The following is a 25,496-nucleotide window of genomic DNA, read 5'->3' as shown; positions in this document are numbered from 1 at the left end:
AATGATCACATGAGGCCCCGGGGTCAGAGCTAGAGCAGAGAGAGTGGGGCCTCGGACTCAGCATTGCATTATCAACTAAATGTGAAAGATGGGACATAGGAAATTAACTGAACCGGCAGCAACTCCAGATAAGGATGAAGATTTTTGAAAGAATCAGAACAAGTCGTTGTGATCAAGGTGTGGTCTGAAAAGAGCACTGTACAATTTGCACTGTACAATTTCAGCAAGATATCCTCCATCTTCAATTCGATTGTACTATTTTGGATATATAGTTCAGTGTTCTCTTTGCTTTGTTGATTCAAACTCTCTGTGGTTAGATGATGTTGATAGAATATGGTGATTGTTGAGTTTATTTGAACTTTTAGGGGTTTTGTCTCCAACATCACCTGATGTGCTATGCTTTGAATGTGTCTGTATTACATTTTATCTGTTTAAGAAAAAAGCTTTCCCACCACAAAAGTTAAACTGGTTGACCTGTAGTTATCCTTGCACCCTTTTTTGAACAAGGATGTAACATTTGCAAACCTCTATTCATCTGGCATCAGCCCTGCATTTTAGGAGGATTAGAATATCATGGCCAGCGCCTCGGCCATTTCCACTTTACTTCCCTCAATCTTTGTCCTGGAGACTTACCAACTACAGCCAGCCTTTCTTGTACCTCCTCTGTCAATTTTTAGCCCATCTCAACTACCTCCTCATTTACTATGACTTTGACTGCACCTTCCTCCTTGGGAACGACAGATGCAAAATGCTCTTCTGCATCCAAGTATAAATCCCCTTTTTTTGGTCCCTAATTGGGTTCTCCCACTAACAGCTCCACTGTTATTTCTGCAGCCATCATTTGTATATAACATTCATTAGAAGTAATTGTGCGCAAGGATTAGCGGAGACCCGAGGTAAAACTTTCTCACCCAGAGGCTCGTGGATATCTGGCATGCATGTGATGCAAATGCGTGGAATTTGTTGCTCTCGTTACATTTGAAAACCATCTGTATCACTCTGAGGAAGCTGGAATTGTTTATATTATGGAGCCTAACCCACAGAGATATGCCAGAGCTTTTCAGAATCAATTCAGGCCATTTTTGAGCCATTTCTGTTTTGATGCCAAGTCCGTATCTACACACCTTCAACATCTTTGACTCAACCAAGCCAAATTCACTGCACTAGGTGGCAGTCTATTGCATAAAAGAATTATGTGCGTTGAACAAGTTCTTTCTCATTCTGCATTCACTCGATGGCTTATTTTATTTTATGTTCCTCAGCCCAACCACCCTGAAATCCTCTTCTATGGCATTTCCAGAATTGACTTTGCCAATATTCACCTGGTTGCCTCCATCCTCCACCCACTGTAAACTGCAGTTCAAAGCTCTGCTGCCGTCTGTCTCTTATACCTCGTTCTGCCTCCCCATTACTCCCGTCTGTGTTAACCCAAGCTGGGTCGTGCCTTACCCCCGTGTTGAAATTGCTTCACGTCTAACCCCTGCTCATATTTATTACTTTGTCATGAATAAGTTCATGTTCCTATGTTGTTGTGAAAATGAAGGTCTCTTCAGTTGTGCAAACAAGAAAAAAAACAAAAACAAAATGTTGTTGCAGCCTCACAAAAGTAACAGTTTAAACAATGCTAATTTCTCCTTCTCACAAACATTGGGTGTGATTTTCTGCCCCCGCGCCGTTTCAGAGAATCGCCTGGGTCGCCAAATTTTCCCGCGACGCCGGTCCGACGCCCTCCCGCGATTCATGGAAGCAGCCAGATCGGCACAATCACGTTTTGCGCGGCATGGTCCAGTGAATCGCCCGAGACAGCCAAAATGGCGATTCACCGGTACCCCCGCGATTCTCAGTGCCGGATGGGCCAAGTGGGCTGCCCAAAACTGCGGGTTCCCCCGGCGCCGTCCACACCTGGTCGTTGCCGGCGGGAACAGCGCGGGAACGCGGGGGGGGGGGGGGTTCCTGCACCGGAGGGGGGCCTCAAATGGTGTCTGGCCCGCGATCGGTGCCCACCAATCGTCGGGCCGGCCTCTCTGAAGGAGGACCTCCTTTCTTCCGCAGCCCCGCAAGATCCGTCGGCCATCCTCTTGCGGGGCGGACTCGGGGAGGACGGCAACCACGCATGCGGGGGTTGGCGCCGGCCAATCCGCGCATGCGCGGTTGACACCAGTTATGCGGGGCCGGCTGCGTCATGTATGCGGCGCCGCCTTTACGCACTGCCAAGTCCTGGCGCGCGTAAATGACGCGGCGCCGCTCCTAGCCCATTTCGGGCCCTGAATCGGTCGGGATAGGGGCCGTTTCACGCCGTCGTGAACCTCGACGGCATTCACGACGGTGCGAACACTCTGTCTCCATTTCAGAGAATCGCGCCCATTGTATTCACTGATTATTTGAGCAGCACATTATTCGCAAATGCAGACACCAATTCAATCAGCAATAATATTAATATCTATTGATAATTCCCATCCAGCTGCTTTAAAAGCAATCAACAGAATGAATGCCCCTATCCCAGGCACAGTTAGATCAAATCTCCTGCTTCACCTTCAATACTTTTCAAAGTTTTAGGAATTTTGTTGTATGTAAGGGATATACTCTGGTCAAATGTAGAAGATTTCAAATTAAAATAATAGTTCCTGACTGTGAAATGCAGAACTACCAAGTCGTGCAGAAATATTAACATTTTAACAGAAAAAAATAGATCTGGTACCTTTTGAATGAATGAAAAAAAACCTCTGACTAACAGGTTGGACACAATGACGACACATCAGTATGAAAGTAACGATCAACAGTTTCCTGGTGCAAAAGCCCCCTCCCAAGACTCTGTGGTGATATAATTGGATTGGGATCGCACTTAAAAATCTTGCTGACAACTGCTGAGTTTGTACAAACTTGGGAGAGAAATAAGTGGCTGAAACCATCACATTGAAAGGAGTGTTCCTCATCATGCAACATAAATTCTTTAAATAAAGGTCAAGGATATTTATGAGAATTTTAAATACATTTGGGACTTAATTTCAGCAGCCAGCATAACCTTTTACTCCACCTTCGTGTTCTTCTCCCATATTTAACTCTTAATAGAGTTAAATTATTAACTTTATTATTAATACAGGTTGCTATTCAGTCCATTGTGTCGGTATTGGTTCTTTGAAAGAGCTACTGAATTACTCCCAGTTCCCGGCATCATCCCCATAGCCTGCAAACTCTTCCTTTTTAACTACAGACTGCATTTTATGGGGCGCCATGGGCCCCACCCATGGTCCCGTTGGCTGCCCTTCAGCAATTTAACTTTTGGAGCAGCATTAATTGCTTTAAGGAAAGACTGCCACTCCTTTTCTAGGAGGAAGTCCCTTCTTAAGCTAGCTGCTGGCCAATTAGAAGGTCGATAGCTCTATAGCTGCAGCAGAGAGTAGTGGGTCACTGCTAGGGCTACAGGCAGTCCCATCATATCGTGGAGCCCAGGTAAATCCAGGGTCAGGGGTCTCAGTAACTGAGGTGCTGGTCTGTGTTCAAGAGGCCGGAGGGAGAGTTAAAGGGGCAAACCTTGTTCATTTTAAAATGATCTTAAAAGCTGTGATTCTGATATTTATTGTTCTTTTCACAAAAAAAGTACCTCCCTTTTCCAATATTCAATCCAACTATCCACACTTGCCAAACCTCCATCCAACACCCTTCTTCAACACAAGCCTTGGCACAAACCCTTTTACTTTGGCCCACCACAAATAGAGCCCAAACATTTCCTCAGCCTAAAAGAAGATTGGGTAGTTATTATCTACTTAGATACACACACACACACACACACACACACACACACAAAATCGCACTATTCCCCTCATACATGAACATGAAGATCTTACCAGCAGCACCGCAGAGGATCCATTTGGTCTGGACAAGTGAATGGACATATCTGGGAACATTCTGTCAATCCGTGCTATAACATCATCCACATATCTGGACAAAAGTAATAACAAAGAGAGTTATTGGAATCATCGCTGAACACTTTTTTTTAAATAAAGGATATCGAAATGGTTAAAAAATGCATTTCTGCTGGAAATGAAAAGAATATTAGTCATCTGCCTGTCTGGGGTGTGCAATACAAAATAGTTCTCCGGTTGCAAGCAATAATTTCGGGGACAGACACCATGAAGCGACACAAAGGAACCAAAATGCACAACTCAAATTGCAAGGTGCAGAAATGAGTCACCATATAGCGAAGAACTTTGGAGACACCTGCAAAGTTTCTGGATCTTTTCTACTTTTGATCTAGGTTTTCCAGCTGCCATACTATAAATCAATTTCATAGGCAAGTCCCATCAGCATATGCTTTGAAAAGTACCATTAACCTTTGTAAGCTTTCAGTAATATATCAATGAACAACCGCCTTATTAATTATTTTAACTACAGAAAATACACATTGCCTCCATAAGCTCTTCTGCACCAACAGCAAGGTGATTCTAGTAATTTTTTTTCAAAAATGTAATTAAAGTTTTAGCTTTTTGTTACAGAATGCAACAAATGTTTCAACTAGTGCAGTATAAGAACAAACATTTCTGCAGAAGTAGAAACAGAGAAAAACAAGATAAATTCATAACAGTTCTTAAGAACTAGTGCCTGTATTTACAGATCAGATCAATCAGAAAATGGAGGGGGGGAGGGGGGAGGATAAGGCCAAATAAACATAATGGGATAATGCATCAAGATGCACACCTTTAGGTAAAGCGAAGTCAAGACTTGCAATATGACTCATGGGAAACCGTTCAGGAGCAGGTCAGACGAGGCGGAGCCTATAAATTTCAGATAGGGGACACTTTATGGAATATGTCAAGTCCACTATAACAGATGCAACTAACTGAGGAAAGTTAGCCCCATGTAGTTGTTTGAAAAGGGGAGTAATTGCAACATCCAGATAAGTGAACCCAATGGAGACTACCTAATTGGAAAATTAGCAGAGGGGGGGGAATGGTTTACCCCTCAACTCTCCCAATAGCATAGCTTCCGACTTTGTGAAATTACTCTTATAACCGCAGAGGGCACTAAATCTGTCAACCATATCAATGATAGCGGGAACTGAAACATCCAGCTTCGACACAAACAGCAGCACATGGTGTACTCTAGTGCTTCATCCACCCACATCACAGCCCAGATATCTGGGCCAGAGAGTCTTAATTAGAGGCTATTCGGCGGAATCCCTTAAATGAACAGCTGGAGGGGGTGGAAATAGGGGGAAAGAGAACAGAGGGCAGCCCTGCCTAGTCCCTTTCTGATGGCCAAAATATTTTGATCTATAATAATTCGTAAGCACTGCCACCAAAGGCCTTTTGTACAACGCCTGAATCCACTGGATATGTTGCTCTCCCAGCCCACATCTCTGCAACGTAAAGTATGTTATCCCGGGCTAGTGTATGGTCAGTTCCAGCTTCCGGCCCCACATGCCCAGACTCACAACACAAGTGAATTAACCAATAATTCTTAGAAAAATTGGTCCTTGGCTGCCCAATAATTACAGTCACCAAGTTTGTAAATGTAAACACAATTACTGTTTATTTATAACAAGAACTATAATGAAATATGCAGCAAATACAACTGGTCAACTATTAGCCAACCCCTAATCCCCACTTTAACCTGCCTCACCCACTACACACACCCACACACACATGGGTAGAAAGGGGTAAAATCATAAGTAAAAGGAGAGTCTTTATTTCAGATGAGGGTTTTTTTAGCACACCATTCTTCACAGCAGACTCTGTTTGCAGCCTGTACTGATCTTCTCTGTAGGTTAATTCAATCAGGTTCTCTGTAGTTTCAGGAATGTAGTACTCAGTTTTTCTGGAGAGAGATAGCAAGTTCTGGCCTTTGTTTTCACAGCCTGTAAATGGTTTTCCTGAAAGTTCAGAAATACAGCGCTCACAACAGCCTTTCCAGAGAGAAGGATATTATTCGTAGCCTCTATGCTGCTAGAATCCAAACTGAAACAAGGACTCTGAAAAGCATTCCACTGGGATAGGATCTACCTGTTACCAGGCAGAGTACGCCCTTTTGTGTCAATTTATTGACCACCTGCCAGTCAATCAAACTAAGTCCCAACCCCATCTCTCTCTCTGGTGTCAACAGGTCTGCAGCTTTTGTTAAAGACAGCACAAACTAGCAAAGTGATCTCTCCTGTAACTTCTGGATTCTTCTGCTTGCCTTAAAGATACAGGTTGCTTGCTTTAAAGCCACATTAATCATACATGGATGGATAAAAAATATATCGACAAAATAAAAGAAAGGGGGGGACAAAGGGAATAAATGGAAAGTACCCTTACAATTCACATTCCACCGAATCTAAAGCTTTCTCTGCAACCAAGGATATCACTAACCCATCCAACGCCCACTTCCAGAAAACTTGGATTGAATTCAGTAGCCGCCTGACATTATTACTAGAAAACCAACTCTTTATGAACCCAGTCTGATTCCCCCCCCTCCCCGAGATGATCATCATGAGAATTCCTTCTAACCGTCACACCAGCACCATAGACAACACTTTCAAATCAATATTCAAAAGTGAGATTAGCCAACTCCTCCAGGTACTTGCCTGCCTTCAAAATCAGGGAAATATTCGTCTCCTGGAGTGTCGGTGGCAGCAAACCAGTCTCAAAAGAATTACAGTATATACCAGCTAATGGATCAATTAACAGGTCCCTAAATTCCCTATAAAACTGTCATGGGAATGTCACTTTAAGAAATATTTGTCTTCTCAAGTGGCTGCAGTGATGTCATTGTGTGGGTGGAGATGTGCTCTGGCTCGGATTTTTACTTTTGTTTTGAGCTGGAAGCTGTTCTTGGCTCTGATTTTACTTTCGGTTTTCAGTTGGGGAGGTGCATTCAAACCAGAAGGTGTATTTTGGTCTCTCTCTCTGCGTGCTAAAGAATGTCTCCAGATCACTTGATAATTTCAAAGTAATACCTGTTTCTGTAAGGAATGCAAACCTACTGTTTTTGTAGGAAATAAAGGTGTTTGGCTTATGGATATTGTTAGAAAAGTTACTAAGGGTTATCTATAGAGTACTGTATCTTTGGGGGGATATTTGTGTTGGTAGTTGATAAGATGTTTACTGTGTGTTTATAAAATGTTAACTGGATTCATAGATTAAACATTGTTTTGTTTAAAGATACTTACGGTCTCTGTTGCATCACACCTGTAAATGGGCCCTTGTGCTCCTCCCAACCAAAATCTATTAAAAGCAGTAGGTCAGGTAAACTCCATGATATACTTTGGTGTTCTCTAAACCCTAGCCCATAACAAAACTCACACCCAAAACTATCTGGCCCAGGGTTTTGCCTTGCCAAAGCTCTCAGCCATTTCACTTCTAGAGATAGGAGCATTAAGAGCCAAACGTTGATCTGAAGCTACAGGGAGCTCAAGGGAAGAGAAGTGCTCTATACGTGCCAATACATCTCCAGACTGACCCAACTTATACATTTCAGGATAAAATTCATAAATTCCCTATTAATATCTTTAGTTTTAATTAACCTACCACCTCTAGAAATTCACAATGGCAAAATCCTTGAATCCGCCCTCTTCTTAGTAAAAAAAAAAAGCCAAGTATCTACTCTGCTTGATATAATTTGTGCTTTGCAAACTTTAGACTCCTCTCAGCCCGGTGGGACAGCAGGGAATCAAGAGCCCCCTGAGCTGCGATAACCTCCCTCAACAACTGCTGGCTAGGATTTCTCCTATACCCTCCACCACTTTGGCCAATCTAGGATCTAACCAGCACTGGCTTTTCAGTAATCAAAGCCTTTTCTTCACTGTATAAGAAATAAAGCCTGCTGGCATTAGCTTATAGGTCTCCCAAAATTGAGGGAGTCACATCAGAAAGGGACGTGACGGAATAAAAAAGCTCTAACTCCTCAGGCAAAACCTCAAGGAAAACAGGAGCACGGCCAGAGATCATGATGCTACCCAGTGAACGGGAGGATACCAGATGTCGGATTGCCCTAGGCACAAAGAAATAATCAATTCTCGTATGACATTGATGAGGGGCTGAGAAAAATGTAAATTCCTGATCCCTTGTCCTCCACATGTAGTGGTATCCCACTTCCTCACATGCTGACGATAACGCCTTTGTTTGTAGGGTGGGGATTTCTGATTACCGGGAGCATGCCCATTAAAGGTTTCAAATGACAATTAAAGTCCCTGCCCTCGGAAGAATTGGTTGAAGCCAGTTCTGCAAAGTCCATGAAGACTTTAGTAACAAACTCCGAGGACTGATAAAGAGGATAATACTTATTCATGATGGAGACAGATTTTCCATATACAAGCCCCTTAATAATCACATATCTATCCCCTTATCGTTCACACATTTCTCCACCTTAAAGGGAACATTTTTATTGACTAAAATTGCTACTCTCCTGCTGCTAGACGAGAAAAGACAAAAAGAAAACCCTTCCCCACCCATTCCCACTTTAACTTAGTGCTCCTTTCAGTCAAATGAGTCTTCGGTACTAAAGCTATGTCCACTTCCTCCTTAAGAAAGTTTTCCTTTTGATAGGATGCTGAATCCCCCATACATTCCAGGAACGCAGTTTAAAATGAGCTACCGCATTGCACCAGACGAAAAATAGGATAGGATTTTCACGCCACATTCAGGCATGCAACAAATCTCACCTTCCCCATCACAAGCTGCACCAGAGGTAACAGAATGTCCTCCAAACGTCTTCTTTCAGATAAAAGTCCTGGACATACCACTGCAGGATTCAGTCAACATTAGACAAACCCCAACATAACAAAAATATCACAACCATAATAGTTCTATGGGCACATTCCTCAACACAAGGCTAACCCAATGGCCATATGATCATTACCATCAGAAGACATACTCCTTGAAACAGAGAAAAAAAGAGTCAACAAAGGAATGGAGCCAAATGTTCCTCCTGCATTTTTGACCTATTCACCTCCCAGCAATGGTACCACTCAATTTTGTCATGATTAAAGAAAGGATTTGGGCGGCACGGTGGCACAGTGGTTAGCACTACTGCCTCATAGCTCCAGGGATCTGGGATCAACTCCAATCTCGGGTGACTGTCTGTGTGGAGTTTTCACTTTCTCCCCATGTCGACGTGGGTTCCCTCCGGGTGCTCCGGTTTCCTCCTACAAAATGTGCAGGTTAGGTGGATTGACCATGCTAAATAGTGTCTAAAAGGTTAGGTGGTGTTACTGGGTTACGGGGATAGGGTGGAGGCGTGGGTTTCAGTAGGGTGATCGTTCTAAGGGCCGGTGCAGACTCAATGAGCTGAACGACCTTCTGGATTCTTTCTTCCATTTTATCAAGTCTTTTATTCAAATTTTGTTCACAAACACTTAAGATTTGGTCAACAAGCCAAGTTTGTCATCAAACTGGGCGGCACGGTGGTTAGCACTGCTGCCTCACAATGCCAGGGACCCGGGTTCAATTCCAGCCTTGGGTGGCAGTCTGTATGGTGTTTGTATGAAATGAAATGAAAATCGCTTATTGGCACAACCACATTCCGGCACCTGTTCAGGGAGGCTTGTACGGGAATTGAACCATGCTGCTAGCCTGCCTTGGTCTGCTTTAAAAGCCAGCTCTTTAGCCCTGTGCTACACCAGCCCCTTCTCCCAGTGTCTGCGTGGATTTCCTCCGGGTGCTCCGATTTCCTCCCAGAGTCCAAAGATGCACAGGTTAGGTGGATTGGCCATGATAAATTGTCCTTCCCCCTTAGTCTCCAAAAGTTTAGGTGGGGTTACTGGGCCACGGGAATAGGTTGGGGTTGTGAGCTTGGATAGGGTGTTCTTTTGGAGGGTCGGTGAAGACTCGATATCCCAAATGGCCACCTTCTGCACTGTAGGGATTCTATCAAGTACTCCAATATTGCTGACAATGTTTGTGGTCATCATTTGCAGCATCTTAGAAAGCATTGGGTCCACCCCCATTGCATCCAATTTCTCCCTTTTAATTGCCAGATTTCTTCGAATTCCTCGGCATTTTTTCACATCCATACTCATCCAAAAATCTTCAAGGGATACGCGAGAGAGTATTAACTCCCGGATTAGGCACACGTGCCGGGCAAACAGAAGTGGCACCATAGCCCGCATATAAATATATATATGGAAACAATGGCTTCATAAGCTCATGCACTCAGAATTATTTCTACTGTATGCACATGCATTTATTTATCTAGCCCTTCAAACATCCCCCAACCTTTTGTATATAAAGTACAGTATTTTTCTTGCATCTCTACGAGTACAGGAGTTTGTTATCTGAATTAGATGTTCTGGAAGTTCCCAGATTTCCATATTCAGGTACAGACTTCTTAAATATCTCAAAAAAAACTTCTAGGTTTTTATGGACTGGTGTTACTTTGGGTGTGGTCGCTATTATTCATCACCGCATAAATCACAGCCTTTGCTTGAAAGTAGCTTGTGACCTCCATCAAGCTTTTCAGACAACTGACAAAACTTGCAACAATTGTATTCCATTAAGCTTGGAGCAAGGTTCTAACTGTCGCCAATTTGTTTTTAAAACTGCTTATGACAAGTGACTGAAAATGAAAGAACGTCACGAAAGATAAACTGGGGCAACTCATTTTTAGCAAAATATCTTAAGGTCTGAACCAATGAACCAAACGTTTGAGCTTTAATACCGTTCAGTTTTATAAGGGTTAAATGAGAACCTGGTAGAGTACTGATGCTGTACAAAATGAAGGATACTACTGTGGGTCGATTTATTTGTTGTTATATCTGCAGGTGATTTCACTCCACAACATTCCACGGCCAGGCAGGATACAGTCAAAGCTCATACAGATGTAGGAAAGATGTGAGCACAGATATACAAGTGGTCAGCAGCAGGTGCTGGAGTACAGCCTGGGCTGCCTTATCCCCAAATGGTCTCTTTCTCTACGCAAGTGCCTCAGCCATAAACACCTTCCCCAACTATTAGCATATCATTGGAAGTTGGAAAATTAATGACAGCTTGTGTTACTGTGCAGCTGTGACTTAAAATAATACAAGGTGACAAGCTGGAGAAGCACGCTTGTCATTGCACTTCCAAATTCAAAGAAAGCTGTATTGATCTGGACTTGCTGACCTCAGCAACAGACTTAGCACTTTTTTTTATTACTTGACAGAATTGCCACTTTGTCCCAGCTTATTGACTGTGTGTGAGCAGAGGTCAGAATTAACCAATAATAAGTAAGGGTTTAATTTCACTTTGAAACAAAATTTTAAATGCAGGATGCCGGTAAACCTGCAGGGCAAGGATTGTTGCTAGAAATTAAAACAATCACAGACATCTTTTCAGATGAACTTAAGAGATTTCACCCAATTTATTTGGTCAAAAGACAAAACAATGAAATTTGAGGCTATAGAACAGCAGTAAAAACTACAGGTTGAAAAAGTTTAATTTAGTAACTCATTCTACATTTCTGCGTTTGCTATTTTAAAACCGGTTAGCACCAACACACAGATGCAACAACTTGTATTTATATGGTGCGTTTCACATAGACAAATAACCCAAAACAATTAATCAGACAATTTAAACGCTGTGCCAAAGGAAGAGATAGGAGCAGATGATAAAAAAGCTTGGATGAAGAGGTAGAGGGATGGATATAGGGAGTGAATTTCAAACTGTGGGGATGAAGTGGCTGAAGCATGGTGGGTCAAGCAGCTGGAGTGTAGAAGTGGACATAATTGGAAGGATGGAGGGCTGGGGTAAGTTGTACAGATCGGGCAAGGACAGAAAGGAACATAAACAAGGATAGAAATTTTAACTTTCAGGAAGTGAGGGGCAGAAAGTGGAAGTAGGCAAGCTTTGTGATGGAGAGGATATTAGGTGAGACCCTCAGCTTGGGGCCAATCACAATGTTGAGATTGCGAACCTAGTTCATCAAAAGACAATGGATAGTGAGGGCGCCGGAATCCGTAAAGAGGATTTTTCTGTCGGTGGGGCAAAGACTATAGGCGGGATTCTCCGTTCGGGAGACTAAGTGCTCCCGCCTGTGGAGAATCGCTGTAAATGCGTGCTACGAGCGAGGAGTTATTCAGGACATGCAAATGAGCCAGTACGTGGGCAACGTGCAGCCCACGAGATTCCCGACCCCCACTAGCGTCTCATTCGCTGGAGTCAGGATTAGCCCTTAGGGCCTGACAAGCCAGAGCAGCTTTGAAGCCCTCCAGTCACATCAGTCTCTCATCCCAGCAAGAAAGTGGTGACGAGAAGAGCTGCACCTCGCTTTCTGGAGGCCCACATCAAGACTGTTGGATGCTCTCGAGGAGAGGAGGGCCACCCTCTAACCCAGGGTGGGCAGGAGATCCAAAGCCTTCCCTTCTCAATCAGGCTGAGATGAGGTGGCAGAAACCATCAATCCTGCCGGTGCAACCAAGAGGACCGGCATTCAATACTGGAAAAAAGTCATGGGAGTAACCAACTCTGTGCCCCTGGCATCACTCCCATTCCCCCACTCCACACAACTGCTCCCAATTCCCTAGAGGCCAACAACACCCCACGACCAGCATTTCCCTTGCAGCCCACCCTCCACGAATCCCCAACATATTTATTGCCCTCCTTGGCTAGCAGCTTTGCACACACAAGCCAGCAGCTACAAACTTCCCATCAAACTTGCATCCCAGCATCACAATATGTCCTCTGTGTCCCCAAAGTTAAAATGGCCCATAACCACTGGGAGGAGAAGGAAGGTGGTGACATCCAGGACGTGCGGGTCCACAGCCCATTTGAAGAAAGGGCACTCCAAATCTTCGGGGAGGGAGAGGAGAGGCCAGTGGCTGGAATGGAGTTCTGCATGAGCCAAATAAGTAATAGACCAATGCAATGCAGATGTCTCTATAGCAAGTGAGTTTATCATCTCTCATAGACCTGCACTTTACAAGATCTGAACAGCTGTCTTTTGTCTTGCAGGATCACCAGGCGAGGTTGGGTCGTCCGAGGTCGCTGCCCCCCACCGAGACACTCCACCCTCTGATCAGGTCTCCTGGGAAGACACAGACACCTCGGCACTGTCACCTACACCGTCCATCATTGCAGAGACTGTCACCTCAGTGGGTAATGGTAGTGATCCGGCTCTTGGGTCACCATCTGGTGAGCAGTACACACCTGCTGCAGCATATCAGGTGGAGGCAGGGACTCCCCGAGGAGCGGACGGTTGGGAACAGCTGTCACCCAGACAGATGTTGGGCTTCTGGAAAAGATTATCCCAACACTCGTGCAAATGCAGACTCAAGAGCCACAAACTACAGGAGGGGGTGTCAGTGACATTCCAGCGCCTGCAAGGTCAACTGGAGGAGTCTAGTCACCTTGAGGCGCAGGAGATGTTGCTGGCAATGCGTGGCACCCAGGCCAACATGGGTGGCAGCTGCGGTGAAAGGCCTGGGGCAAGGCGTCAGAGTAATGTTCAAGGCTTAGGGCACACTGTGCTGTCCATGGCTGAGGTGCATGACAGGATGACTCAGGCACAGGAGGACATGGTCTGGGCCCAGATGGACACTGATGCGGTGCTCCAGAGCTTGGCCCAGTCACAAAGGCTGCGTGCGTTGAGAGCATTGACCGGATACGGAGGGACCATAACTGGACACAGAGGGACATGGCCGAAGCACCAAGCGGCATGACACAGAGTGAACTGTCTGAGACAGTGAAGGACATGGCTCCGTCTCAGCGCTCTTGGCTGAGGACATCGAGACCACGGTGAAGACGAGGGCAAGCTCCAGGACTGGCAACGCCAAGTGACAGTGGTGCCTCCAGAGCTCACTCCGGACTCCCCTCCATCCCATGGAGTATCCCGGGGGCCAGCGAACACCCCAGGGGAGGAGGAAGTGATAGGCCCCATGCAGATTCGCCCCAGGGGAGGTGCTAGAACACCTGAGCCCTTCTGAATCCCCTACCTGACACTGGTCAAGAGGCTGAACAGGCTGACATATCAGCTGTGACACCCGAAAGTCAGCTGGACCCATCTTGCTCCAGGCCCTCCAGAGGATGCCCACTAAGGGCATCACAGGGCAGAGGGTGGGGCAAGCAGAAAGCCACCTCCGCTTCTAATGTGCTGCCTGGGGAAACACTTAGAAGGAGCGGCAGACCACAAACGGTTAGAAAGGTAGAATACACTGAAGCTAGCACAGGTGCTTTAGATACGCGATATTAATGGGGAAGGGCACACGTCATTGTAAATAATCAAAATTAAAATCTTTTGTGCCACCAATCCATTCTGCCTCCACCCTCTGTTCCACGGGTATGGAGGATGGGCTGGGACTGGGTGTTGTGCACTGGCCGGGGGTGGGGGCTAGGCTGCCCAGGACACAGGAATGTCTCACATGCATATAGCTGCACCGGGGTTGTAGGGCAGATGAGCAGCAATGCGAGGCCGCCTAGGATGACAGCATCCGCCGTGAGTGAGCTCAAACCCTTACTCACTGTCAAGAGCATAAGGAGTAGAGGGCAGCACGGTGGCGCAGTGGTTAGCGCTGCGGTCTCACGACGCCGAGGTCCCAGGTTCGATCTCAGCTCTGGGTCACTGTCCGTGTGGAGTTTGCACATTCTCCCCGTGTTTGCGTGGGTTTCACCCCCACAACCCAAAGATGTGCAAGGCTAGGTGGATTGGCCACACTTTTAAAAGAGAATAAGGAGTGCCAGAACTCATCTCACAGCAGGTAGCCATCAACCTCCGTCCCACAGACAAGACCTGCTGATACTGCCAATACAGAGCCAACACCCCATCATGATGCTGGTATGATCCTCGGGGGTGGATGGTAAGGAAGGCTAGGGGAAAGGTGGCTTGAAGAACCAAGGAAGGAAGGGGTGAGAGGCTCAGGGAGAGTGGATTCTTGGTTTTGGGTGGGGGGGGGGGGGCGGAGAGGAGTTGAGAGAGGGAGCGAGTAGGTGGGACAGGGCAGCAGAGCTGCCGATGGCCAGGCCTCGTAATTGATAAATCGGGAGGTGATGAGGTTGTCCCGTGTGCGGCAGCCCTAGGCCTAGGTCAGATATTGGGTGGCCTGCCATACCAGCTCCACGCTGGGTCTTCCTGGACACCCTCCTCGTCAGACGAGGCCTGCCATTCTTTCTCTTCCTCCAGGCTGTTGCCCCTGTGCTGCACGATGGAATGGAGCATGAAGCAGGGCACCACAATTCTAGAGACCCTCTGGGAGATATATTGGAGCTCCCCACCACAGCAATCCAGGCATTGGAAGTGCATCTTGAGAACACCGATGCACCACTCGATGACGCTCCTGGTTTCTGCTTGAGCATCATTATAGCAGTTCTCCGTCTCTGTATGGGGCCTCCATACAGGTGTCATTAACCATGGCCTCAGCGGTTAAGCCTCTTCGTCCACTAGCAAATTTCTCACCCAAGGGAGCACCTTAAAGGCACCTGGAACTGAAAGTGCACCAGGACGCATGTTTTGTGTACGCTGCCTGGATATCGGGCGCAGACGTGCAGATGTATAGCTGGTGATCACACGCCAGTTGCACATTCATGGACTGAAACCCCTTCGTATTGATGAAGGACACCCCCTGTTGAGCCGGTTATTGGAGGGCGACATGCAAGCCATCCATCGCCCACTGGACCTGGGAAATGCCACCGATGGCGACAAATCCTGCTGCCTGGGCATCCTGGTGGGCTTGGTCCAGGTTGAAGGGGATGCATGTAGCTTTCCGGTGCATCTGTGACAGTGCGGACACACCCGTGCACATAGTTTTGCGAAATCCCATAGAGGTCCCTGCTTGAGCCCTGGAATGACTCAGAAGCGTAAAAACTCAGGGCAATTGTCACCTTGACAGCCACCAGGAGCAGGTGCTCTCCTCCATACCCTGACGGCCAGGTGCACCATCATCTGACACAAGTGGCACACGGCCTACCTGGTGGGCCGGAGTTGGTGGTGGCACACAGTCTGTCAGCTCCTCGAAGGACAGGTGCCGATGGTATAAACTTGGCCTGATGCTGTGCCTCCTTTGTTCCCCCTCAGCCTAATGGACGGCCGGCATTTGCCTTACCAGCTGCTTCCTGCTCTGGGGCAGGGCCCTGTCATGCAGGATCTTCTCTGGGCTGGCCCCGGCGCTCACACACGCCGTGCATCTGCAACGGCTGCAGCAGCCAGATATTTAGCGAGATAGCAAAGTGAAGACTCCCTTCACCATCCAATCACACGCGGTTACATGGTCACCCTGAGTGGTCCTGCTGCGCCACCCTCACCATGTGCCTCCCCCATTGAGATGAGGTAGTCCGCACTGCTTCCCTAACCCCATCAGTCACTGGCACCGGGCCTGTGATGTGGGGGGGCCTCTACCCTCACCATTCATCCCTGCCAGCTGTGATAGCGGTGGCTGCAGCAAACTGTTAGCCTGTAGTAGAATCACAGCGGGTCTGGTGCCCGGCTCCGATCCAGATTTTGGCCCGATACTCGATTCCCCGCTGAATAAGGAATCCAGTTGCCGGCGGCGACCAGAGAATCCACCCCATAGCTTCAATCATCCTAATGTTTAATACTAGGAATTGCATCTAATCCAAGACTAGAGTCTTGACATCACAAATGCAGAGGAGGCATTGAAACTAACATGTGGAAATTGGCCCCATGTGTGTGAGGAAGAAGCAGAGTTAAGGAAAACCCTCGGGAACTGTTGAAGTAATGGTTCTGCAAGGGACGCTATGGTGGGAGGTGCTCTGACCATGCTCAGATAGGCAAAACTGCAAGAACACTCACACTAAACTGGACAATGGGAAAAAGGTGTTGGAGGAGGCTGGCATTGCCTACCTTGTTAAAAACTAATGGCATTGAGTAGGGATAACATGCCTACATCACAGTCAAGGAGGACGTAATTTGTGACTTTGGTGAGGATGCCTTAGTACTTTAACAGGGAAGAACGCCTGACTAAGGAGATTCAAACATAGAATAGCATGAAATGTCAGCATGGATTAAGTAGACCAGCCTGTTAAGTGAACTCTGTCAAGTGGTATTTCTACCCTCAAGTAAATTCCACTGCCATTTACTAAGTTTTCTAATCCTTTGATAACATTTTAACTGAAAAGAGGCATAGGCCTATGTGAATAATTAATTCAGACATTTCCCCAAGCAACAATCTGCCTACAGAAGGGATAAAAACAATTATAACTCAGGGAAGTTAGAACAATAGTGCTTGATGAGATTATCCCTGATTTTACCTGTCTCTTCTTTAATGTCAATGACGACACATATGCCATTTTCACTGTGATAATCTGCCTTTAATTAAACAGGCTACATTCAAAATCATTGTTCAAGATCTTGTACAATATTATGTTTCCTACATTATATTTTCTGACTCAGTGGTATTTTCACTGGACTAGTAATCCAGAGACCCAGAGTACTCTTGGGTCCCAGGTTCAAATCCCACCACCGCAGATGGTGAAATTTGAATTCAATAAAAATCTGGAATTAAAAGTGTAGTGATTGTCATAATATACACCCAAGCACATCATGAGGTAAAAACAGGCAGTGACAGACACTCAGGTTAGCCAATCAACATACAGGAAAGAACACAACAAATCACCAGACAGAACACCAGAGGGGGGCTTCCAACTATAAGACACACAAGGCATTAGCACTCCGCCTCTTTCCACTGGTGACAACTGTAGCGACAGTCAGGGTGTATATATCAGTCAGCACCTTCTACATGTGGATCAGAGCTAGCCTGGTCCAGTAAGTTAGAGTTAGTACACTTAGAGTAGTAGAGTGTCAACCCACAGCCAGCTGTGTGCATTATTACAGGAGTTCAATAAATCGTATTGACCCAACGCCTACGTTTGATGTATGCTTTACCGTTCGTCTGCATCCTGTTGCAGTCCTCGTTACCCCAGGGTGAATGACACGACAGTGATGACCATGAAACCATTGTCGATTGTCGGGGAAAAAAACATCTGGTTCACTAATACCCTTTAGGGAAGGAAATCTGCCATCTTTACCTGGTCTGGCCCATATGTGACTCCAGACTCACAGCTATATGGTTGACTCTCCACTGCCCCTCAAGGGCAATTAGGGATGGGCAATAAATGCTGGAACAGCCAGCGACGCTCATGTCCCATGGACGAATAAAAAAAAAATAACTACACAACAATTTGCGTAAAGCTTGGTCAAAGAACATCTTAAAGGCAGAAAGAGATAGATAGAGGGGTTTGAGGGGGGGCCTTTACTTACATTTCAAAAATTCTGTTCCAAAGAGGCAGTATATAAATGGAATTACTTTCCTTCTTATGTATTCTGTTGGAACTCTTTATTTTCCCTTGCTGATTGTGAAATTTACACATAAAAGGAAGTCCAAAGCAAAACTGAACTTTTCAATCCTCAAAGTTTCAAATCAGATTCAGAACCATTAAATGTGCTCATCCACAGGTACAATTGATCTCACTCATCTCATCTCTCATTTACAAACTTCTGCTGTGTTTTACTGAAGTAATTAAACTGCTGGAAAAATAATCTGGCAGTTTAAGACTTTGATGTGTAACTCAGCTCACAGTTATAGGTCCTATTAACGATTATATGAGTAAATATTACTGGGCAGTGAACAAATACTTTTCTTTGCAATTCTCATCAAAATGTGCAATTATACCCTAGACTGATACTGTTTCAAACACTGTTGCTTCCAATCATATAAGCGATTATTATAATATAAAGATACACATTACAACTTCAAACACAATTGCCCACTTGCCCCCTCCCCAAATTTATCAAGTAGAAAAGCTGTGAATTGTGATCTCATGGCAATGGACAAAACCTAATTAAGGCAAGGCATTTCTATAGAATATATAGTAATGTTCACAGTGTATTTTAGATAGAAATACAATCTTGGGCATTGATGACATTCATAAAGCATTTTGATTAACAGCCCTGTTATGAGAGCAAGATTGCATATTCTTATTGTCACCACCGCTGATGGTTTAATCTACACACATCAGGTGAGTGAAAAATGGTAAATAATGTTTCGAAGTTTTAAGATTTTTTTTAGTGGCCATTAAAGGGGGAGCGGCAATGCCGCCCATGGAACAAGTTTGTACTTTCGGTACTTAGTACAAAATAGAGCTTTGCCAGTTCAAGGGTCAGATTCAGAACAAACCCTTTACTGAACTAGTTTTGCCATTCTTCATGTTGTACACTACAGCCATCCCGTTAGCTGGTTGAAGATTCGCAATTTAATCCCAATTAGTATTAAATTAAAAAGAAACACACTATATAAACCACTGTGCTGTAAATGTCTTAATCGCAATTGCTGATTTCACACCTTGAGAAAGATGAGGTAGGTAACGCCCACCAATTATTTTGGGGATCAACGACCAAAGAGCAATTTATACACTAGGTTTTACAGAAAGGCTACGGACACTCACGCAGTCATAACTGAATTGAAAACACCCTAAACTATTGCACAGAACTCTGTCAGATGATAATACTTTTATGGCTTACATTGGTGTTTATACAGCAAAGGAGCTTCTTTGATTTTTTAAAAAATTCTTTCCAATTAAGGGGCAATTTAGCGTGGCCAGTCCACCTAATTTACATATCTTTGGGTTGTGGAGGTGAGACCCACGGAGACATGGGGACAGTGTGAAAACTCCATACAGACAGTGACCCGGGGCCAGGATTGAACCCGGGTCCTTGGTGCCGAGAAGCAGCAGTGCTAACCACTGTGCCAGCCTAGCTTCTTTGATTTTGCCCATTTTGAATCCAGCAAGCAGTCTACTGCTTTGGAAGCAATGAAATAATCAACTCTGTGGCCCATCATGGTGGTGGATTGATTGGGCAAATGAAATATATACACTTGGCCACCACTTTCTCCCCTTTAGTTGGCTCTCCAACCTCCTAACTCCGCTTCGTTTGTGTCGCTCCGCCATCTCAGGAGAGCTGGGAAGATGCATAATTGAGGCATTACAATGCCATCACTGAAGGCAGGGCCATAATCAAATTGCAACAAGTCTATACAAGTAGGAATTTACAAAAGCTGATAGTGAGTGAATTTAGACCGAAGTTTTAATATACTGCAGATATTTAAGCAGATTGCAGGTGACACTGTTCAACATTTCAGCTATTAACCAAGACTTCCTGTATCATAAAGCTTGCAGTTTCCTGCCTGTATTATGTGGAAAAACAACAATGGAAATAATCAGATTTCCACCCACAAGGCAGGAGTGTGACGTGCAACCCAGAACATTTTCAACATTTTTCTACAGCTACAAATAACAATTATTTTTTGCCACTTTAAATCATACAATGGGTTTAAGAGTTTGAACATTTAAACAAAGTGCTGGAAATAGTCAGCAGGTCTGGCAACATTTGTGGAGTGAGAAACAGCTTAGAGCAGAATATGACATTTTTTTGAGACCGGGTTATATTTTCCTTTTTCTGTTCTTATTTCAGATCTCCAGCATATGTGGCATTCTGCTTTTATTCTAGTGTGATTTAACATCTCCACTTGAAATTTTGCTCCCTTTAGTTACCTATTTGCTAGATTTATTGCATTGTAAGTTTAGTCAGTATGTTGTATTACCCAGCTGTGTAACGATTTGGGGCTTTGCTATAAGATGGCTTCCTTGGTTGAACATCAGCAAACATTGCATTCCCCATGAACCAGAGATTACCTTGTCCGATTAATTTAGCAAGAGCAAGGAAATAAATAGAGAATCTCAATCTCCAGACTCTGGCCTATTGGAATGTATTTGGTGTGTTGCTACACAATCACGACAATATTTGAGGACAGGAAACTGTATGGTCTATCAAGTCAGATGAAAGAATGAACAATATGCAATGCAAATAGCTCTTACAATAATTAAAAATGTTGCTATTCACTTTGAAATATTAAAAGATGCCTGTTTTGCCCAACTTCTCTGCAGAAATTACCTTTTAAAACATGGGTCTTATTCCTTGCGTTGTGAAGTGTCAAGATGCTACTCTCTAGTTTTGTGCTTCTGATTTGTCTCAGACTGATTGAACTGGCAAAGGCTCCCAAACATCAACCCAAAATTAGCGGCTGGGCAGCCTGTTACATAGACTGCAAAGTATCCTTTCCTTGTTTCTCTCACTATCCAGGCTGCAGTCCTAAACTCTGATAACCTGAACCAGTGTTTTTCAAACTTTTCTTCCCAGGGACCCACTTTTGCCATCCGGCCAAGCTTTGGGGCCCATGCAGACTAACCCATGCAGGCCAACCATCCCACGCTGGCCTGGCATTTGCTACCTTTAATGTGAAAGGGCAGCCTGCTTGGTTCGCACAATCCAAGTTTCATAGGAGGAGGGAAATGCGCATATCAGGTGCAGACTTCAGCCAGTTCCTTTATGCCCCCCACGACCCTCTGTTTGTAGGGTTCTTCTCTGGCACCAACGTTCGTCCAAGGTGTCATGCCACTGTGCTCCACTCATCTCTTCTGCGGTTTCAGTTGCCGTCCTTATGGGTTCAGGTGGGGATTGGGGGGGGGGGGGGGGGGTGCGTTGCTTGCTGCCCCCTCCCCTCCTCCCTTTTTCTCGCTGTTTCATTCTGCGACTTCCTTGGGTTCCCTCCTCACATTCTCCCCCCTTCCCCCTCTGTTCCTTGTTATGTTCTTTGTTTTGTTCTCCAAGATAGCCAAAGATGTAGTGTTGACAAAGAACATGAAACTATATGTTTAAATCAAAACTAATTTATTTTACACTACTTGGTAGCATAGTGGTTAGCACTGTGGCTTCACAGCACCAGGGTCCCAGGTTCGATTCCCTGCTGGATCACTGTCTGTGCGGAGTCTGCACATTCTCCCCGTGTCTGCGTGGGTTTCCTCCGGGTACTCTGGTTTCCTCCCACAGTCCAAAGACGTGCAGGTTAGGTGAGCTGGCCATGATAAATTGCCCTTAGTGACCAAAACGGTTAGGAGGGGTATTGGGTTGGGGGATAGGGTGGAAGTGAGGCCTTAAGTGGGTCGGGGCAGACTCGTTGGGCCTTATGGCCTCCTTCTGCACTGTATGCTCTATGTACTTAACTTGATTTGGTTCTCACACTCTCTTGAGTAACAGTTAACAAAATAGTAGTACTGAATCTGTGATACAGTAATTAATAATCTCTCTAATATATAAACTACACTCTAAACTCAACTTCACAGTATCCTTCTACATCAACTTCTCCAACAGCTTCTCCCAGCGTGTCTAGAGACGTAGCCTTTTATAAGATCACTCAGTGATGCCATATAGTGTTCATATCATCTTGTTAACCCTTTACTATACTTGGACTGTACATCTCATTACACTCTTCTCCATTGTCTGTGTTCTTATCTGCTCTCCTCAGTCGCCCCCCCCCCCCCCCCCCAACCTCTTCCTAGCCATTGTTGGCTCCGAATAGGTCTTGGAACAGGCTGATGAATGGCCCCCATGCTTTGTAGCAGCCTTCCTCCAACCCTTGGATGGTGTACTTGATCTTCTCCAGGTGGCAAAATTCTGACAGGTCTGCCAGCCAGTTTGCAGCTGTGGATGGTGCTGCTGATCGCCAGCTGAGCAGGTTTCTCTGGCATGCGGTGAAGGAAGCAAAAGCCAGGACGTCAGCCCTCTTCCCCATACAAGGTTCTGACTGTCCAATACCCTGAAGACTGTCACTCAGTGCGGCTCCACCTTCACCTTGGACATCACCTCGAAGAAGGCTGCCCAGAACATGTGGGTGTGGTTGGCCGGGACCTCCTGGCACCGTTCGCATTTATCCTCCACCCCTGGAGAGAACTTGTACATTTGGGTTCTGGCTAGTTGTGCTTTGTGCACCACTTGAACGGCATGAACGCGTTGCGCAGGAGGCGTTTGAGTTGGCTTTGTTTCAGAGTCCCCGACTCACTTCCGTCCCGAGTTCGTCCTCCCATTTTTGCTTGGCTCCATTCAGTGGTGTCCTTGCCCTTTCCAGCAACCGTCCATAGATGTCCTGTTATAACCTGCCTACTTACCATTGGCTGGGGACTAATGACTATCCCACAATCCTGTGGGAGTATGAGCTTCCCCAATGAGGGGGGCGGAGAAACCACTAGTAAACTCCTAGTATAAATAAAGCTGGCCAGTTCAGGAACCAGCAGGAAGGAGTATGTAGCAAGGGAAGTTACTGCCACTGTTATGTATATATGTTATAGTAAATAAATGTTATTACTTTGTATCCTTAAAACTCGTGCTGGATTCTTCGTGGCCCTTACAAAATGTCCCAACAGTTCCCCCTCTGCTTACTGTCCGTGTTTATTAGCTCTTCCAGTAAAGTGCCCTTCGGGGTCCTAGGGTAACTCGCCATCTCCTTGCGGAGAAAAAGTGTTTAATTTGAAGGTGCCAGATCTTCTGTCAGTTTGTACAAGGTCACGAGTCTGTCCCCTATGTAAAAGTCCCTGACTGCTAGCTTGCCCACCCCCCCCTGTCCTGTCTCCATTTTGTTTGCAGGTGGTGTCGAGCATGGCTGGTGGGAATTTGTGGCTGCCGCAGATGGGGGCCATGGAGGATATCTCGGTTAGGCCGAAATGTTGCCTCATTTGGTTCCATGTCCTCAATGTGGCTACAACCACTGGGCAGGATGTGACTTTGCCGGGTCGGGCGGGGGGGGGGGGCTTCCCTTAGCTTAGGGACCCTCCAAAGTGGCTGCTTGCAGCACCAACTTGTTTCCTCAACCTGTCCCTTACATACTGAGGCCAATCCGAGAAGCTACCCTCTCTTCCCATCCTGTTCCTTTTGTGTTCCTTCTTCCCCCCCCCATTTCCCCTCTTCCCATGTCACCCCCACCCCCCCATGTGCGTTGTCCCTGTCCATGTGTCGTCCGTCCGTCATCGTCATCCCCCGGCCAGGCGCCCGCAGGGTGTGTACCGCAGCCTCCCTTGCGGTCTGTCTTCCCGTGCCAGCTATCCCTACCAGTGTGGCGGCTCCTCTCTGGGAGCTGGTCTAGCCCCTAACTTACATCCGTTGTCCGCTTTCCCTGCCTGTACCTCAACCTCACATTCATTCCCCTGTCCTCGCCCTTCCCTGTAACCCGTTTTCTTTTGATCAGAGCAAGGTAGCACAGTCGTGCACAAACATATCAAATATCTAATAAGTCTCTATCTGTTTAGCGATCCTCCTCTGATCCGCCTTCATCGCTGCCTCGCCTGCCCCTTGACCAGGCCGTTGGTCTGTACAAATTTGTTTGCCTCCGCCGGGGTGTTAAAATAGTGCCCCTTTTTCTGCTACGTGACCCAGAGCCTGGCTGGGAACAGCATTCCGAATCGCACCCCATCCTTGTACAGGACCGATTTTGCCTGATTAAACTCGGCCCTGCGTTTTCCAAGGTCTGCCCCAATGTCTTGATATACCCGGATTTTATGCCCATCACAGGTACTTACCTTAGTCCGTCTTATCCATAACAATCCTGATATCGGTGCAGCTTCGCGATGACTGCCCTCGGCTATTCCCCCGCCTTGGGTTTCGGCCTGAGTGACCTGTCGAGCTATGGGGGGTTGAGTAAGCTGTCCCTCCTGACTAGCTGGCCCAGCATTTGGGTGTCATACCGCGTCGGGTCTCTGTCCTCAATACCTTTTGGCAGGCCCACAATCCGAATGTTCTGTCGTTGGGACCTGTTTTCTTGGTCCTCGACATTCCCCTTTCAGTTCCCTTGAGCCCTAGTTCAATGAAGAGTGCAGGACAGCACGCCAGGAGCAACATCAGGCATACCGAAAACGGAGGTGTCAACCTGGTGAAGGTACAGCACAGGACTACTTATGTGCCAAACTGCATAGGCAGCAAGTAATAGACACAACTAACCGATTCGACAACAAACGCATCAGATCTATGCTCTGCGTTCCTGCCATATCCAGCCAAAAATGGTGGTGGACAATTAACTCACTGGAGGAGGAAGTCCCACAAATATCCCCATCCTCAATGATGGAGAAGCCCAGCGCATATGTGCAAAAGACAAGGCTGAAACATTCGCAACAATCTTTAGCCAGAAGTGCCGAGTGGATGGTCCCAAGCAACACTCCACATGATGTCAAGGAATGGCTGAAGGCACTGGATACTGCATAGGCTATGGGCCCTGACAATATTCCAGCAATAGTACTGAAGACCTGTGTTCTAAAACTTGCCGCACCCCTAGCCAAGCGGTTCCAGTATAGCTACAACATTGGCATCTACCCGCCAATGTGGAAAATTGCCAAGGTATGCCCTATACACAATAAACAGGAAAAATCCAATCCAGCCAATTACCGCCCCATCAGTCTACTCTCCAACAAAGTGATGGGAGGAGTCATGAACTGTGCTACCAAGTGGCACTTACTCAGCAATAACTTGCTCACAGATGCTCAGGTTGGGTTCCACCAGGGTCAATCAGCTCCTGACCTCATTACAGCCTTGGTTCAAACATGGACAAAAGAGCTGAATACCAGAGGGCGAGGTGAGAGTGAGTACCATTGACATAACGGCAGCATTTGACAGAGTATGGCATCAAGGAGCCGTAGCAAAACTGGAGTCAATGGGAATCATGGGGGAAACCCTGATTGTCCCTGTGTAGCGTATCATTGTTTATGGTGGTCCCTGGG

At 46.1% G+C, this 25,496-nt stretch overlaps 1 protein-coding gene across 3 annotated transcripts in view; it reads right to left on the bottom strand.

Moving 5' to 3' along the window:
* The window catches only part of med27 (mediator complex subunit 27), a 287,097-nt gene that overhangs the window by 115,571 nt on the left and 146,030 nt on the right, over positions 1–25,496 (bottom strand). For all 3 annotated transcript variants that reach the window (XM_072488608.1, XM_072488607.1, XM_072488606.1), the window contains exon 4: positions 3,846–3,939. In XM_072488608.1, coding sequence (XP_072344709.1) covers positions 3,846–3,939 — 94 coding nt within the window. The remainder of the gene's footprint in view (positions 1–3,845; positions 3,940–25,496) is intronic.

This window comes from Scyliorhinus torazame, chromosome 22, assembly GCF_047496885.1.
Source record: "Scyliorhinus torazame isolate Kashiwa2021f chromosome 22, sScyTor2.1, whole genome shotgun sequence".
NCBI classification, from domain to species: Eukaryota; Metazoa; Chordata; class Chondrichthyes; order Carcharhiniformes; family Scyliorhinidae; genus Scyliorhinus; species Scyliorhinus torazame.
The sequence above is the reverse complement of the archived record's forward strand: the minus strand, read 5'-3'. Positions and strand labels throughout refer to the sequence as shown.